The 16,783-nt window shown below is 41.2% G+C and overlaps 1 protein-coding gene across 2 annotated transcripts in view; it reads left to right on the top strand.

Moving 5' to 3' along the window:
* The window catches only part of TNR (tenascin R), a 413,725-nt gene that overhangs the window by 386,404 nt on the left and 10,538 nt on the right, over window positions 1–16,783 (top strand). For both annotated transcript variants that reach the window (XM_023207213.2, XM_031935622.1), the window contains 2 exons: window positions 12,579–12,730; window positions 14,456–14,552. In XM_023207213.2, coding sequence (XP_023062981.1) covers window positions 12,579–12,730; window positions 14,456–14,552 — 249 coding nt within the window. The remainder of the gene's footprint in view (window positions 1–12,578; window positions 12,731–14,455; window positions 14,553–16,783) is intronic.

Genomic DNA, 16,783 nt, shown 5'->3' with positions numbered 1-16,783 from the left:
CTCTGATAAAACAAAGCCTAAGGCGATTTTTAATACTCCTTGTAGGAATAGCGCAGGCAAAGAGGTATAGCCTTCAAGAGTATGATGCCCAAATTCCCTCTAACTTCAGGCTCTGCCAGCCACCTCAATGCAAATTTCCCTGAATAAATTCCACTAGGCTACATAGTCATTTGCATGTTAATATTAATGAGCTCTCATTGCCTGTGCCACCTCTCTATCCCAAAGTTTTCTACTCCTGCCCAAGGGCAAATTTTATTAAGGGTATCAAGGGAATACAAGGGTATCAGCTTCCAAACTTGGTGGGGTGGGAATGGGGACATTGCCAATAAGAAAAAGCAAAATTGAAGAGCAGTGTATCTTCACTTACATGCAAGACTGGAGTGCTGCCAGTCAGGACCCCACAGGCATGAACTACTCTTGCTGAGCAAGAAGTCTGAGAAACACTAGAAGCCTCCCAGGTGATCGCAAGCCAGGACTAATGGATTTAGAGGCTAATTTCTTTTTATCAATTAGCATCCTTTTCAACTTCATTGACAGTACCTGAGTTTGCCACTTAGCAGTATCCTACTCTTAGGACGGGTTGATCTCAGCTCATCATTCTGAGTGTTATCTATGCCTTCTCTGATGAAAAAACAGAGCTTAAAGTTTGGCCCCAAAGTTGCCTCTATCCACTGATAAACCTTCACCTTGTCCTGAGTCGACCATAAGAGGTTCATTGTAAGCAAGATGCCTACCTGATGGCCTGGAAAAGAGTTAAGATGTCCAAAAATAATAATAAAACCAAAAAAGAGAAGAAAAGAAAAGAACTGGCACTCACAAACCCTCAAAAACCTCCTTTGATCAAGATGTCTTCCCTTGTTGTGTTTCTGCCACATAACATAAGTCCATTTCATTCTTTCCATCCATGTTAACAGCTTCCCGTCCTCTTGTCTCTGGTGTTTGCACAAGACTCTGGAGGGAATTAAATACAAGTAGTATGGTAGAGAAGAAAACATGGATACATTATTTATAATTTACTGTCGCCTGAAATTTCATCCAAGGTCTACTTGTCTTTTAGAGATATGAATATAAATGAGGAAACAAATATTCCCCACAGAGCAGCCAGGACTTGGTGAAATGATTGTCTGAGAGGCAGTTTCGTTGTCTCTTTTAATACTATAAAAAGCAAACAAAGTTCTCGTTAAAGCTTGCCCTAAGAGACAGTGAGCACTATAAAATAGGTTGTCTTGACCTTGAGGTTAAGTGAAGACAATCATTTGCAGAGGTACCCAGAGATGGGTAATAAGAAGTTTTCTTCTATTACCTTTGCTCCAATTCTTGCCCTCCCACATCCAGGCTGAGCTGTTCTGGGGGCTTTTTAAGAAAACTTTGGAGTCTAACACAAGATTCAGCTTTTGAGGTTGTGAAAATTAATGAAGATTGGCAAACACACGCTCTGGAACAATAGATGGCAGATCATGGAAACTCACATACTTATCAGATAGACATTCTAGTTAGAAAGGAAAGCATCATGATCACTATCCACAGCTGTCTATCCTCAGATATGCCACAAATCCTTTTCACCAAAGTGAAGAGGTGATGGGGCTTCTCTCTGCTCCACTGTTTAGAAACAGCTTGAGTTCTTGCTTTATTAAGACAAACAAACCCCTAAAAGGAGAAGTCTACCTTCTTTCTTTGGGACCCGGCTGTGGAGAAGGAAGTAGGGCACTAATTATCCCATTTGAACAAACCATTTCCATGCATGTCCAAAATTAATAGAAGGATAGGTGTCAGATCAGAGGTTTCAATTAATCACACTGCACAGTTTATCACATAGCACCCATGTCAATCTCCAACAAGGTCCCAGTTTGTAATTACTTGTTTATTTCCTTTTACCCTCTTCTCCTCTTCCACCTTCCATAGGCAAGCATTCTGATACATTAAATTTGTGTCCTTTTGTTGTAAGTACTTTTGGAAAATGTGTTATTGTAAAATTACTTTGAGTATAAATATTTTAAATATGTGTAAACGGTATTGGGTTACATAATTCATTCCCTATTCTCATAGTTTTTGCTCAGCACTGTTTTTCAGACCCGTGCGTGTTATCATACATCTATATAGTCTTTTGCTTCCAACTGTTGCAAAATACTGCATGGTGGGCACCCATCTTATTTTATCTCTCCATTCTCCTGAAAATGGACATCAGATTGTCTCCAACCTTCCACCACCACAAATGGTGCTGCAGTAAATACTTTGTACATGTCCACTTATGAATCACTAAGGCAATGCCTTCCGGAATATATGCCCAGAAGAGGAATTGCTGGGTCATAGGGGATGTGTTTACATAGTTTAAATATGTACTGCTCTCCCACATGGCTGTACTAGTCTACACCCCCTCCAGCAGTGCACAAAAGCTCCTATTTCGTAATGACATGTATCATTCCAAATGCCTTGACATGGCCCGGCTTTGTCATTTTTGATAATCTCATAGAGATAATTGATATCTCATTTTTTAGTTGAATGTCTTTAATAACTAGTTTGAGTTTAAACATCTCTTCATATGTTTATTAGTCTTTTGAGTGTTATTTTCCTCTAAATTGCCTGCTCATATAGTTTGTCAATTTTCTTCCAGGTTCCTGTACTAAATATTAGCTATTATTATTTGAGCTTTTGAAACCTTTCTTAAGAAGTCTTTCTCTGCATTTCAGCCAAAAGGTTTTCTTCAATATGTTCTGCTATTAACTTTCTAGATTTATTTCTTTATATTTAGTCTATTTTATACTGGTATTAGTTGAGGATACAGTTTCATTTTTCTTTCTATAGTGAACCAGTTCTCCTAACATCATTTATTGAATAATCCATCTGTTCTGTATTGGTTTGCAGTGCTTCACTGTATATTAAGTTCCCATATGTACATGGATCTCTCTTTGACATCTGAACTCCCTATTCTACTCTCAGGTCTATTTTTCCATTCTTTTGCAAATACCACATTGTGTTTTTATAACTATAGCTTAATATATTAACAGATGGTAAAACAAGTTTCCTTAGTTTTCTTTTTCGAGGTTGACTCACCTAATTGGTGACCTTTATTTTTCCAAAGGCATCATAGTTTAACAAGTTTAGTTTATCAAGTTTATCAAGTCTCCCCCTCAAAATTTTTAACTTGAATTTACATTGAAATTACGATGAATTTATAAATTAATTTGCGGAGAACTGACATCTTTGTAATATTACAGTCATCCCTTCTCAAGGCCTATAATGCATTTTCATTTGTTCAAATCATCCTTATTTTTAATAGAGTTGTAAGTTTTTCCTTTATATTCATAACAAACATTCTATATGTTCTTGGCTAATTTCTGAATGTTTTATTTTTTATTGCTGATAATTTTTGTCTAATTTAAAATATATATTTTCTAGTTGGTTATTACCAATGTAGAAAAATACCATTACTTTTTTTATATCAATCCAGTATCTAGCAATCCAGTATCTAGCAATCCTGCTGAACTCTCTTATTGATTCTAAGTATCTATTGTTTCTGTTAATATTTTTAGGTAAATGTTTTATGTCATCTACAAATAATGGCAATTTTATTTCTGTACTTCTAATTCTTATACCTCTTATTTTTCTTTTCTTGTCACATTACCTAGGACCTCCTGAACTACGTTAAATAGTGACAGCAATATTAGGTACTTTGACTTTAGTTGCATTGTCAAAAGGAATGTAAATAAAGCATTATCATATTGCATAATCTTTGCTAAATCTTCCTTTTTAAACTTCCTTTTGATAAAAATTAAAATTAAATTAAAAATAAAAAGCCTATTTAGGCCAGGTGCAGTGACTCACACCTATAATCCCAGCACTTTGGAAGCAGACAGATCACTTGAGGTCAGGTGGTCGAGAATAGCCTGGGCAACATAATGAAGCCTGTCTCTACTAAAGATAGATAAGTTAGCTGGGCATGGTGGTGCACACCTGTAATTCCAGCTACTTAGGAGGCTGAGACAAGAGAATCGCTTGACCCTGGGAGGCGGAGGCTGCTGTGAGCCAAGATGGCATCACTGCACTCCAGCCTGAGCAACAGAGCAAGACCCTGTCTCAAATAAAATAAAATAAAATAAAATAAAACAAAACAACAAAAAATAAAACAAACAAAAAACCTATTTAATTTTTTCTAAAACAAAGAAAATATATAATTGGTTAACCTTAAATAAACACAAATAGTGTTTGTTTAGATTTGAGTTTTAAAACATTTATCAAGGTATAGAATTTTCTTCTAAGTTAAGAGTTTTTGTAATAAGCTTTGTTGTTAAACTTTATCAAATGGTTTTTATAATACCTGTTTAATTTATTATATGACTTTTATCGGTTAGTATACTAATGAAGTGAGTTATATTAATAGATTCTTTCTTGATAAATTAATTACAATTCTTAGAGAAATCTCACCTGAATATGATTTGTTAATGCACGGTTATATATGGTTAGCTACTGTCCGTTTAGACTTTTCACATCTAGAAGTCATAAATGAAACTGGCCTATATATTTTTTTTCTTGTGTATACCTCTTTATTGGGTTTTGAAATCCATGTTCACTAATCTCACTTTAAAAAGAAACCAAAAAAAGCTAGACAGCTTCATCTTTCATTCTTTTTTCTTTTTTGTTTCTTCTTTTTTTTTTTTTTCTTTTGTGGAAGAACTTGTTCAGGACAGAACTCATCACTAAAACCACCTGGGCACGTTGTTGTTGCTTTGTTTGTGTCTTTCTGTTTCTTTGTTTTTGGAATGGGAAACATTTGACTACCACATCTAAGTTTTTAAAATTAATTATCCATCCATGCTCTTTCTTTCTTCTTTTACCAGTTTTGACCCTTTATAAATTTTTGGAAATGTATTCATTTCACCTGAGTTCCAGAATTTAGTAGCATAAAATTCTTCAAAAGACTTTTCATTGTTTTTTTTTTTAATCTCTACCGCATCTGTAGCTATTTTTCCTTTTTCATTTTTTTCATATTCTGTCTTTACTTCTCAATCAGTCTTCCCAGTGATATATTTCTTTTATTAATATTTTCAAAGAACAAGACTTTAGATTTCAGATCCATAGTTATGTTTGTTTATCCCTCCTCCTTTCTTAAATGTGTCAATATGGCATCTTCGTGTAACAATCCAAGTACTTGAGCACCCTCTCAAATCCCTCTGGACTCTTTCCTCCCTACCTGCTTCACCTCCCCACAAACAAGCCCTGTCTAGGTTTTGGCTCTGGATTCTAATGGATAGGCTTTCTCTTTTCTCTCTGTTAATTATAGCCTTTTATTTAAGACAATATAAATAAAGTTTTTCCAAGTAGTTAATCATTCGTACTTTTCACATCTCTAGAACTTATCACTCTTATTTGTGTTCTCTAAATTTTCAATAATGGATTTTGTAAGGCAAACCTTCCCCAATTTCATATGCCCGAGGAACTTTTGTATTTTTTTCATACATTTAAATTGTAATTTGATCAGATATAAAATACTACCTAAAAATATTTGCTGCCATCATATTTAAAAATTTTTTCCATTGTCTTCTCAAATGCAGTGTTGCCATTGAGAAGTCGAATGTTAATCCGCTTCTTGTTCTTCTGTAGGTGGTCTACTTTTTCTTTGTAGAAGCTTTAAAAACAAACAGTGTTTCTTTCTTTTTGCAACTCTTACACTTCATTATATGTCTTGAAGTTCATTTATCTTTTTATCTCCAGTTTCACAGTCTATACACTCTTTAAATCTGATCTATTTCATCTTTAATTCTAAGACATTTATCTTCATTATTTATTTAAGCACTTTCTTTTTATTTTTCTTTTTAGGACTTCTATTAGCTAGATGTTGAAATACATAGTCTATCCTCCAAATGCCTTAGCTTTTTTAACGTTTTCTTTCTCTTTATTCTTACTTTTTATTCTCAAAGAGTTCCTTAATCAGAACTTCCAATTCACTTGCTTATTTTTTAGCTTATTCAAATCCCTCATTCACCCTATCTGCTGTATTCTTACTTTAAACTGTTAATATATTAATTTTTATTTATTCGATTTTTTAAAAATCCTGTTTCATATTGTTAATTTACTTACTTACCTCCTTAAATAAAGTCATTGTGCTTAATTTAAATTCTGTTCTAATAATTCTGTACCAGATGATCAATCGCATAATGGTTGTGGTCTTTCACAGTAGTCTTACTCTTCAGTGAATGGATATTCTGTGAGCTCATGTTCCTTTGGGGTCATCAGCTCCTCTGCCTGGTAGTGCAGGTATTAGAAAAAGGCCACAGACATGTGAAGGGTAGGCAGTGATTACTCCATGGCAATATGAAAGACAAACAAAATAGACTTTTTCAAAACTTTCTTCCAAGCCTTCCTCTTCCTTTATTTGGTGTTGTTTGCTTTTGTGGGGTTTTGTTTTGTTTTGGTTTTGTTCCTTTGTTTTTTGTGTTTTTTTGTTTGTTTTTTGACAGAGTCTCACTCTGTCACTGGGGCTGGAGTGCAGTGGCATGATCTTGGCTTACTGCAACCTCTGTCTCCAGGGTTCAAGAGATTCTCCTGCCTCAGCCTCCCGAATAGCTGGGATCACAGGCACCTGTCACTATGCCCAGCTAATTTTTTGTATTTTTAGTAGAGACAGGGTTTCACCATGTTGGCCAGGCTGGTCTTGTTTGTTTGTTTTGTGTGTTTGTTTTGTTTCTTTTGTTTGTTTTTATCAAACTAATGCTGCTGCGATGAATGAGTTGTGCAATGTTCCCTCTTGTTCTATTTCCTGGAAAAGAGTGTATAAAATTGATGATATTTATTCTTTAAATTCTTGGTAGAATTCAGAATGAAGCTACCTAGGCCTGGAAATTCTTTTTCTAGAGATTTTACGCACAAATTCTATTTTTAAAAATAGTTTCATACTATTCAGGTTATCTTTTCATTTTATCTTCCACAACTTTGGGAATGTGGTGATTTTCAAGAAATTAGTCCACGTCATCTAAGTTACTGAATTGATTTCCATAGAATTGTTTGTACTATTCAATAGGACAGGGACGTGTGATCCCCTACAGGGAGGCAGTGAAGCTTGCCAAGCAATAATACAACCTACTATTGAGGCAGGAGAATAGGGTCTAGAGGCAGGGAGTGTAAGACCAATTCATGCTGATTTCTCAAAGCTGGATCAAAAGGAAAACACCTGAGTATGAAGGCAGGTACCCTAAGGTCAATTAACATCAACTTCCTAAACTTAAACCAAAATAAAAAACCCCATCTCCCCACACCTAGTAACAAAGGTTCAAAGCCTGCTCTCCCTACAACCCTCCCCCATCCACCACATCTCAGATGGAAAGGGAAAGTGTCCTAGACTGGCCACCCTAAGCACCAGTCATCCCTTCATCTGCATTCAATTCACCCCAGCCTTTAGCCACAGACCAAAACCTTCATTCAGATAAGGGGTAACTGATAGAGATCTCAAAAGGAGTACTTAACACCCAGGAAATTTTGTAACCAAGCCCTTGAGCTGCTTGCCCAGGTGCACTCTCACCTTGTGGAGTGCTTTCTTGCTTTAATAAATCCCTGCCTTCTCTGCTTCATTCCTGTGTTACTTTGTTTGTGTGTCTTGCCCAATTCTTTGTTCAAAAATGCCAAAAACCTGGACATCTGGCACTCGAGGCCTGCCTTCCAGTAACACCACAGGTCGAAGGTGACATCGTGAATGTTACAGCAGGACCTTACATATTACTATATACAGAAGCTGCTCTGGCCTATTTTAAACTGTGTTGTCCCAAATGTTTTCAGAAAATCTAATTTTAATTTTCCTTTTCGTAACCATAGGGGAGGGATAGGATATAGTGCTCACGTGGCATCATACATTTAACAAACACTGATTGAGCACCTACTTTAGGTTAGACACTGTTCTAAGTGCTTAGTGATGAATAAGGTAAGAGCCAGATGAGTAGACTCTCATGGAACTTACATTCAAGGGGATGAGGCAATGGGAATTGACCAAAAACTGAGTAAATACATAAACAGAGTAATGGAATAGGGACAGTGTAAAGAACTGACTTCTAGGACAGCACCTATAGTAGGAAGTCTTTCCTGATTATCACTTGCCACTTCCTCCACCGATCCCAGACCCTGGTCTCAACTACGGTGGTCAGGACAGGCGTCTCTTTAACTGAGACACGTGAGGCAAGACTTGAATAATGAGAGTGAATCCACAAAGAAGAGCATTCCAGGCCTAGGGAGGAGTAATTACTATAGCCTGAGGGAGGAGTAAGTTTGGTCTTTTCCATCTGTTAAAAGAAAGCCAATGAGGCTGAAGAAGAGTGAAAGCGGGAAGGAGTGCAGGACAAAGATGGAGTGTACAGAGCTTCATAGGCCATGGTAGGGATTATGGATTTTATTCTAATTGCAATAACGAAGGGTTTTTGGCAAGTAAGACATAAGATGAAATCAGATCACATTCACATTATAAAAAGGTCACTCTGGCTAAAGTGTGGAGAATGAATGCAGGTGTGACCAGAATGGCATCAGGGAAATCAGCAGGAAGTGTCATCAGGACCCAGCCCTCCCTTGCCATGTTGAATCAAGAGCCACAGAGAGGGGCCGGGCTGGCAACTGCCAGTCTGTGACCAACCTAATCTGCCATGAAATTGGATCTTCTGATATAAGTGGATCCACAGAACAATAAGACAAATGATGTCAGAACATTCCTCTAGTACTAGGATGCTTTTAGCTGACTCGTGAAGATTTGGATGTCTGTTGCACTTGCCCTTGGGCAGAAGGCAGGTGGTCTGCAGAACCTGAGGGCCTTCTTCCAGAGCTCTGTTTAGGGTGAACACATCAAAGCTGCCTTGTTCAGTTAATTCTCCACTTACTCTATTACTTCCTTAAAGGCTATTGTCACTCTCCTCCTGGGTTCCCACTACTATATCCTGAATGGGGTCCTGCCTCCAGGCTCACCCCCATCTAATTCATTCTCCACACTGCAGTGAGAATGTTCTTTCTAACAAGTTGAGCTTAAAGTCCACCAAAAGACTCTTCCTCCAATTGCCTCCATAAATGACATGATCCTATCCCTGCTTACCTCCCCAGGGCTCTCTCTCTTCCATCCCACCCGATTCTTGCTCTGTCTCCTGCTAAACCTTCAACTTCCCAAAGGGGCCATACTTTTGCACAGGCCTGGAACACCCTTCTCCACCAATTTGTGGCCAGCATCTAGGTCAGTTCCTAAGGTCACTTTCTGATTAGCAGTTGTCACCCCCTGTCCTATCCCAGGCCCCCACTGCTCACCCCGTCCTTGCCAGCCAGGCATCATTGCACACCCACATCCAAGTTTTGGCAGCCTGCAATGTTTATCTCTTTCCCAGAGCATTTAGAGCTCAAGGTTATATTTGTTTCTCCCACCACAGCATGAGCAGCCTGAAAGGTTGTGACTGTGTCTTTTCCTTCTTTACATTCCCATCTTTTAGCCCAGTATTTAGAAACCCAGCAGACACTCTGTTATATATTTGTTGAATTGGTAAGAGTGTAAACAGGTAAATACACTGGGAGACGCTGTGAGGAGGCCAAGTGGCTCACCCCATGTGGGCTGAGCAGGTAACCTTGCCCTGTCGGCAGACTCAGGCTGCCCCTGACAGTCTAGTCAGCTACTCTGCAGATGTGGGCCATTGATTCTAAGAAGGGAGAGTCAACCACAAACAAGCTTCTGGGAAAAACAAATCTAAGTGCTGATAGCCAGAGGTGGCTGCCTGTACTTCTATGGAGCAACACTGTGTTCTGCGCTTACAGAGAAACCTGCTGAGGCTGTTTTCAGAGACAAATGCTGACATTGTGGCTTCAGACCTGATGCTGAGGTCAGAAAAGTGGACAGACACTTGCCAGGGCCATTAAAGCTGATCATTTTAAAGGAACACCCAAGAATCCAAAACAAGTAAGGGGCAGGGCCAGGACAGAGGAAGTCTGTCCCAGCAGCGGTGGTCCCCCGACTGCACTGCGTGTCATGTAGCTTGCTCCACTCCACTCAGCATTCAGCCTCCACTGCCCAGAACAAACCAATTTCTGAGCAATTCTTCTGGTGAACACCATGGTCCTGTTGATCTCACAATTACATCTAGAAACACTTAACCATGAGACGTTTCAGTGTACCAAGCACTTCTTGTGGCTTTTCTCTTAACTTAGTAATCACCGCAGCCTGTGCTAAAAAAAATAAAAATTAAAAGTTTCTTCATCAGTCTAGACTCCAATTATTGCACCACAAGGAAGAAAAACCTTCCAGTTTTGCTCTTGGTCTTAAGATTTTTGCTTTGGGAAAAATTACTGAGCTGATGTATGTTGGGGTTAGAGGCGAGTTTCTGATAATATTAAACGGTGTGATGTCCAGAGAGCTAGGAATGCCTGAAATTTGCCCTGACAGTCTCCTAAAATGTATGAAGGCCCAGTACATTCACACTGAATACAGCAGAGCAGGAACCAGTGTGCTCTTTATTATTAGCTAAGCCAAAGTCCAATGACCCCCAAAGCAGAACAAAACAATAAAAACTAGAACACAAAGCTTAGACTCAAGGCTAAATACAATCTCTTATCCCCTCTCCTTCCTATCACACTCAATCTAATTCTTGGAACCAGCCCACTCAAGACATACCTACTGGGAAAGGGAAAGAGGAGGAAAGGGGGCGAGTGGGGGAGATAGAGACAGAGATTCAATCTATAGTATTTATCCACCCAGCCACAGGGATATGGGCAGAGAACACAGACCACAGGGCTCCTCTGAGGCATTGCTCAGTTTGCCAGTTCTACCTCTTGGCCTCTAGAGAAGAGGAAAATGTGCCAAACAAAGAGTGGGTTCAAATCCAGCTGGTCTTCAGACTTGTCTGAGAAGCTTCAGTAAAACACTGATTCCCTGCACCACCCCCTGATATTCTGATTCAGTGAATCTGCTATGGAAACCAGGAATCTGAATTTTAATGAGGTCCCAGTCTGAGAACTATTAGTGAACCTCTGCCTTCTCTTGTCTGCAAAAAAGGAATAATATTCTGGACAAGGATTAGAGTTGCAGGCTGGAGCGGGTTGAAAAGGAATGGTTTTGCTGTAAATGTGGTGTCTTCTCCAAGTTCCGAAGATGCGAAAATCCCAGGTTGCTGCTCTTGATAGTCTGTGTGAGCAAAATGCTTCTTGTCTTTACATTAATGCCACAGACTAAATCACAGCAAATGGAATCTATAAACAACCAAATGGCCTTGCAATTTGTCAAAGGGAAGGCAAGCGCACCCAGCAACCATGCATCATTGCCTCATGCACATCTGGGGAGCCTCCCTCCCAACCAACAAGATCACTGCCTGGCTGGAAGGAAGAAAGCGTGGTCCTGGTGCGGGGGCGGGGGGCAGTTAACACATCTCCAGGGGGGCCTTCCATAAACCGACTCCAACCACCTCTTCCTGACATAGGAGGCTTCACTGGTGATCTATAATGGGGTCTGAGATGATCAGGGCTTTCAGTGAGGTTGCTATGTTGCCATCCGTGGGTGGCGTTGTGCTGTCACTTACTCTGACTCATCAGCGGGCCCTATGTCTCACCTGTAGTGCACCGGTTCTGCCACTAGGGGACACTGCAGTGACTGACACGTGTTGTCCCTCCCCAGCCTCTCTTCTTGACTGCAACAGTTCAAGGATGCAGAACTAGATCAATCGCAGCATGCTCTTCGTTAACCCAGAAGATCATTCTATTTACAGAGCACCCAAACCACCCTTTCCCACACAGCAAGCTCTGCCTTTAGCTTGCTCTAGCAGCTCCTGCAGTCCAGAAAAGCTCCTCCCGTGGGCTTTCTGCTGCTTTGCTTTCCTGGTCAGCATTAAAATTTGCCCTGAAGCTAAGCTCTTCAAGACACAGGATTTAAACTCCTCTTTCAGCTAATTAGATATTGTTCTACAAATTGGGCTGTTCTCTCTGAAAGATGAGCTGCAATTTACTTCCCCTGCCCTCTCCTTAAACTTAAACTGAACTGTAAAGCATGGCCACTTGATTGTTTAGTCCAGTCAGGAGATTATTTTGTATAAGGAATAGATAATTCATCTTCTTGCTAATGCCGAGCTTGTTTGGGCATTCCTTAATGGCTACTGTAAAGATGATAGAAAGCTTTGCTCAGATGCCTCTCATCCTTTTGAAAGATGGAGCCTGCAGTGATTTATTTTGGCCCATGCATCTGTAATCATTGCCTGAGTAACCAATCACTAGCTGCATTAACACATCTTTGCCCTTCAAGGGGGGAGATTTTTATTATCCTCATTTTACTGATAAGAAAACTGATGCCCAATTGATTTACTTAAAGTCCAATAAATAGGTAACTGGTGGAGCTAGACCATAAACTCAGCCCTTTAGTCCTCAGATCCCATGAAACTGTATGTTGTCTGATAAGTCTAACAACAGCTGAGGAAGGGAAATCCAAGAGGATGCCAAGTCCCCACATTCACACCTTGAGCTCCACTAAGGATTTCTTGCAGCTGTTGATGATGTACCAGGAGGCCTGCTAAGACCTTCTATGATCTAAGGAGCTCTTACGCAAAGTGAGAGAAAGAACCCTTTCTGGACATTGTCTATTTTCCTTGCAGGGGGCCGGGTGTTCCCTCATCCTCAAGACTGTGCCCAGCATTTAATGAATGGAGACACTTTGAGTGGGGTTTACCCCATCTTCCTCAATGGGGAACTGAGCCAGAAGTTACAAGTGTACTGTGATATGACCACCGACGGGGGCGGCTGGATTGTAAGTACAGGCGGCTGCTCTCCTTGCACGGAAGCATCCTCAGTGTTCTAGTCTACCTAGCTCAGCACCTGCCAAGCCAACTTCACCATCCTTCTGGCCATCCTGTTATCACGCCCCACATGTCCACCTTGGGGCTCCTCATTGCCCTCAAGGCCCTCATTCAGCAGTTTAATCATATGTCTAGCCAGGCAGGGAAAGGAATAACTATATCTGTCCTTACAGAAGGAGGAGGAAGAAAGGACAGTTAAGCAGGAGGGTGCTGGGGAAAGGCAGTAGCAGCTCTGTTGGGCCCAAGGATCTTGTCTGCTGAGAAATGCATCTATAATAAAGTAGTGGAGGTACTGGGCAGAGTGGCTTATTCCTGTAATCCCAGCACTTTGGGAAGCAGAGGAGGGTGGATGACTTGAGGCCAGGAGTTCGAGACCAGCCTGGCCAACATGGCAAAACCCTGCATCTCTACTAAAAATACAAAAATTAGCCAGGCATAGTGGCGCATGCCTGTAGTCCCAGCTACTCGGGAGGCTGAGACAGGGGAATCACTTGAACCCGGGAGGTGGAGGTTGGAGTGAGACAAGACCATGCCACTGTATTGTAGCCTGGGTGACAGAGTGAGTAAGACTCAAAAAGCATAACAAAAACAAACAAAAAGGCAGTGGAAGAAAAGTATTTCTGTATGAGGAGGTGATTACTGCCACAGAGAGATGATCAGAAGCCTCCAATTGAGGACTGCATATGGAAAAGCAGATGAGGGCCCAAACATGGACAGCTGACTCCCCTTCCCCATTCTTCGCGGGGTCTCCCTAGTTCTTCCCCAGAGCTGTCACAACCTTCAGGGAGCACCAGTGGTCAGGAAAACAGAGACACTGTTTCCTGTCACCACCCTCCTCCGATGCCTGATAGGGCAATACAGAGTGAGGGAAAATAAGGGCAGCCTCCTTAATGCAAGCCTGTTGGGGCAGCCAGGAGTTCCCACCGCCTGGCCCTAAAGCAGCCCAATATTAGCCAAATCGCTTTAGGATGGAAAACCAGCCCCTCCACCCTGCTTCGGATTCCCTCTCTCACTCTGCTAACAGTGCTGGATGTTTCCTGGTGCAAAACGGGTAGGTTTTGAATGGTGATGTGCTCATAACAGCTACTCTTGGGAGACATTTTCTTTTATGTTTCTGACGTATTTGTGACTCCTTCTTAAAGCATAATTGGAAATTGAAGCCAAGGTTGATATATTGGAGGTTAAATAAAATAAGCACTTAAACAGCTCAGAAAGTGAATGATATGCAATATTGCTTTGCCTGCAATAGGACGATGACAGTTACTAGCTGATTTGAAGTAGGTCCTATTCTTTTGGTGAGAAATGCTTTCTACTGCACTATGTAGTGCAAAAGATTCATTGGAGAGCCAAGCCTATTTCCCCTGATATTTAGGGCTTGATATGTATCCTGAGTCCTTTCTACAGTGCAGGGGTGCAAATTAGTGTCAACATCACACTGGAGCCTATTCATCAGGGGCCTCTACACTTCGAGAGAAGTGTTCTGAGCATCTCCTACAAAAATTGCTGTGTAATACTGAGCTCTGCTCTGAAATGTTCCTTCTTTGGACATCTTTGTCATTGCAGATATAAAACCCAGTTATATCAATTTTACTTATCACAGTTTATTTTCCCTAGCATCTCTTTGGGTTTTTTTTTTTTTTTTTCTTTCTTTCTTTCTTTCTTTCTTTCCTTCATAGGTATTTCAGAGGCGGCAGAATGGCCAAACTGATTTTTTCCGGAAATGGGCTGATTACCGTGTTGGCTTCGGGAACCTGGAGGATGAGTTCTGGCTAGGTAAAGCCTCCTTATTGCTTTCCCTTGATGTGCTTCTCTGGCTTTTTGTCCATCTCTCTCCTTTTTGTGTCCATCTGAGATTATCAGAAACCCTGTGTTTGTTGAGAAACTGACAGCTCCTGAATTGCTTTCAGAACCTCTTGCTCTGTTTAGCTTCACTATTGATCTGTTTTTATCTTACTGTGGTGTTTTCCTCTTTTCTCTGTCTCTTCCCATCCTCATTAATAGTCTCTTGTTCTGATGGGTTTTGACATGAGGCTACTACAAAGGGAATGAGCTGCCTGGTGGGGGAGGGGCACAGGGAGCAACAGGCTGCCTGGCCATTTCCCAGAAGCAAGGCAACCAGCCAGCCAGCCCGTAGGTCAGGGGAGAAATAAGGCCAGCCACTCCACTTAGTTCCTTGGGGAATGTTATTACCTGACCTGGGAAGGAAAAGGGAAAAAAATGAAAGTGGCGTTAGAGGTGACTGACAATTTCCTAGAGGTCTGACACTGGCAGGAAATATAGATCAAGAACCAAACTGGCGTGAGATGGTAAACACACATCCAAGCCAGGCAGATGGTGGTGGTGCCAAGTTCTGGAAGGTGGCCCATTTATTATGACCTGTGTCCCCCTCTTAGTTAGATTTTCATAGTGATGGAAAAAGGGAGGTAGAGGAAAAGATTAATTATCAAGTTCTATATTTGTGGTCTCCTCTCTGTCTTCCCTGCCACTATCTCCTCTCACCATCTTCTCTGGATGCCTAGATAACAAGCTTCTTAACGGCCTCTCTGCTTCTAGGACTACCCCATTGTCCACATGGCTATAATCACCCAACAGGTTCTTCTTGCCTTTTGTACAGATAAACCCAATTCTCTGAGACAGCATTATTGCAGTAAAGAAAGAGTTTAATTAACACAAGGACACCAAGTGGAAGGACTGGAGTTATTACACAAATCAATCTCTCCAAAAACTCAGAAGCTAGGGTTTTTATGGATAATTTGGTGGGCAGGGGGCTAGGGAATGGGTACTGCCAACTGGTTGGGAATGAAATCATAGGATTGTGGAAAATGTTCCTCGTGCACTGAGTCTGCATTTAGTTGGGGGAGGCAGGCCCAGTTGAGTCATGTGTCACTGGTCCAGGTGGGGTCACTTAGTTGCCTGAATGCAAAAGTCTGAAAAACATCTCAAAAGACCAGTCTGCAATAGTGCTGTTATCTATAGAAGCAACTGGAAAAGTCACAAATCTCTGGCCACATGACCCTGAGCAGTAAGGGATTATAGAAACTATGCCTACAGTTTAGCAGAACTCAGGTCCCTCCCATAATCCTAATCTCTTGGCCTTTCATTAGTCTTACAAAGGTAGTTTCAGTCCCTGAAAAAGGAGGGGAGCAGTTTTAGGGAGGGACTATTATCATCCTTGCTTTAAAATTAAACTATAAACTGAATTCCTCCCATGGTTAGATTGGCCTATGCCCAGAAATGAGTGAGGAGGGCAGCCAGCCAGTGAGGCCAGAACCAAGAAGGAGTCAGCCGTGCTAGACTTCTCTCACTGTCATGATCTTTGCAAAGGTGGGTTCATGACCACTAGAATGATCTTCCTCACACCCCAAATATGAGTGACAGCTAATCCCCTTTGTAAAACTTTTCAATGACTCCACATTACCACCAGGAGAAGGCCCAATGCCTTAGCCAAAGTACAGGCCCTCTCTCTGCCTCTGAAGAGGCAGAAGCCTCTGAAGCCTCCTCTACACCCTAAGTACCTCACCTGCTCTTCCCCTCACTCTTCTCCAACACCAGACTCCACATATGCACAACTACCGATGCTTCCTCTGCCGGGAGCACTCCTAGCCAACAGTCCTCCTTTCCCCACATGCCTTGTGTGGTGAGTGCCATCTGTGTATATCCAGAGACACAGCTAAGCACCTTCTCCTCCACAGAGTCGGTCCTCACCAGTTTTCTCCCCCATTGCCTGTGGGAGAAGTGGCCACTCCTTGTCTGGCACAGATCATAGTGTCCATTTTACTTCCCATCTGTCTCTGCTATGTGCGCTTCATTGAGGGCTGGGACCACGTCTTATGTATCTTCTAACCCCATTACCTATATACCTAAACAGTGCCTGGGAGATGGTAGGTACCTAAAATGTAGATAATCAATAAATCAATCAATGATCAGAATTAATTGAATGCATTTTAAATCCACAGATTTGTGTTTGCTGATACAGACAATAGAAATATAAGGTAAATGCCACA

This window comes from Piliocolobus tephrosceles, chromosome 1 (genome assembly GCF_002776525.5).
Source record: "Piliocolobus tephrosceles isolate RC106 chromosome 1, ASM277652v3, whole genome shotgun sequence".
Classification (NCBI taxonomy): Eukaryota; Metazoa; Chordata; class Mammalia; order Primates; family Cercopithecidae; genus Piliocolobus; species Piliocolobus tephrosceles.
This window is presented reverse-complemented; position numbering and strand designations above follow the sequence as displayed.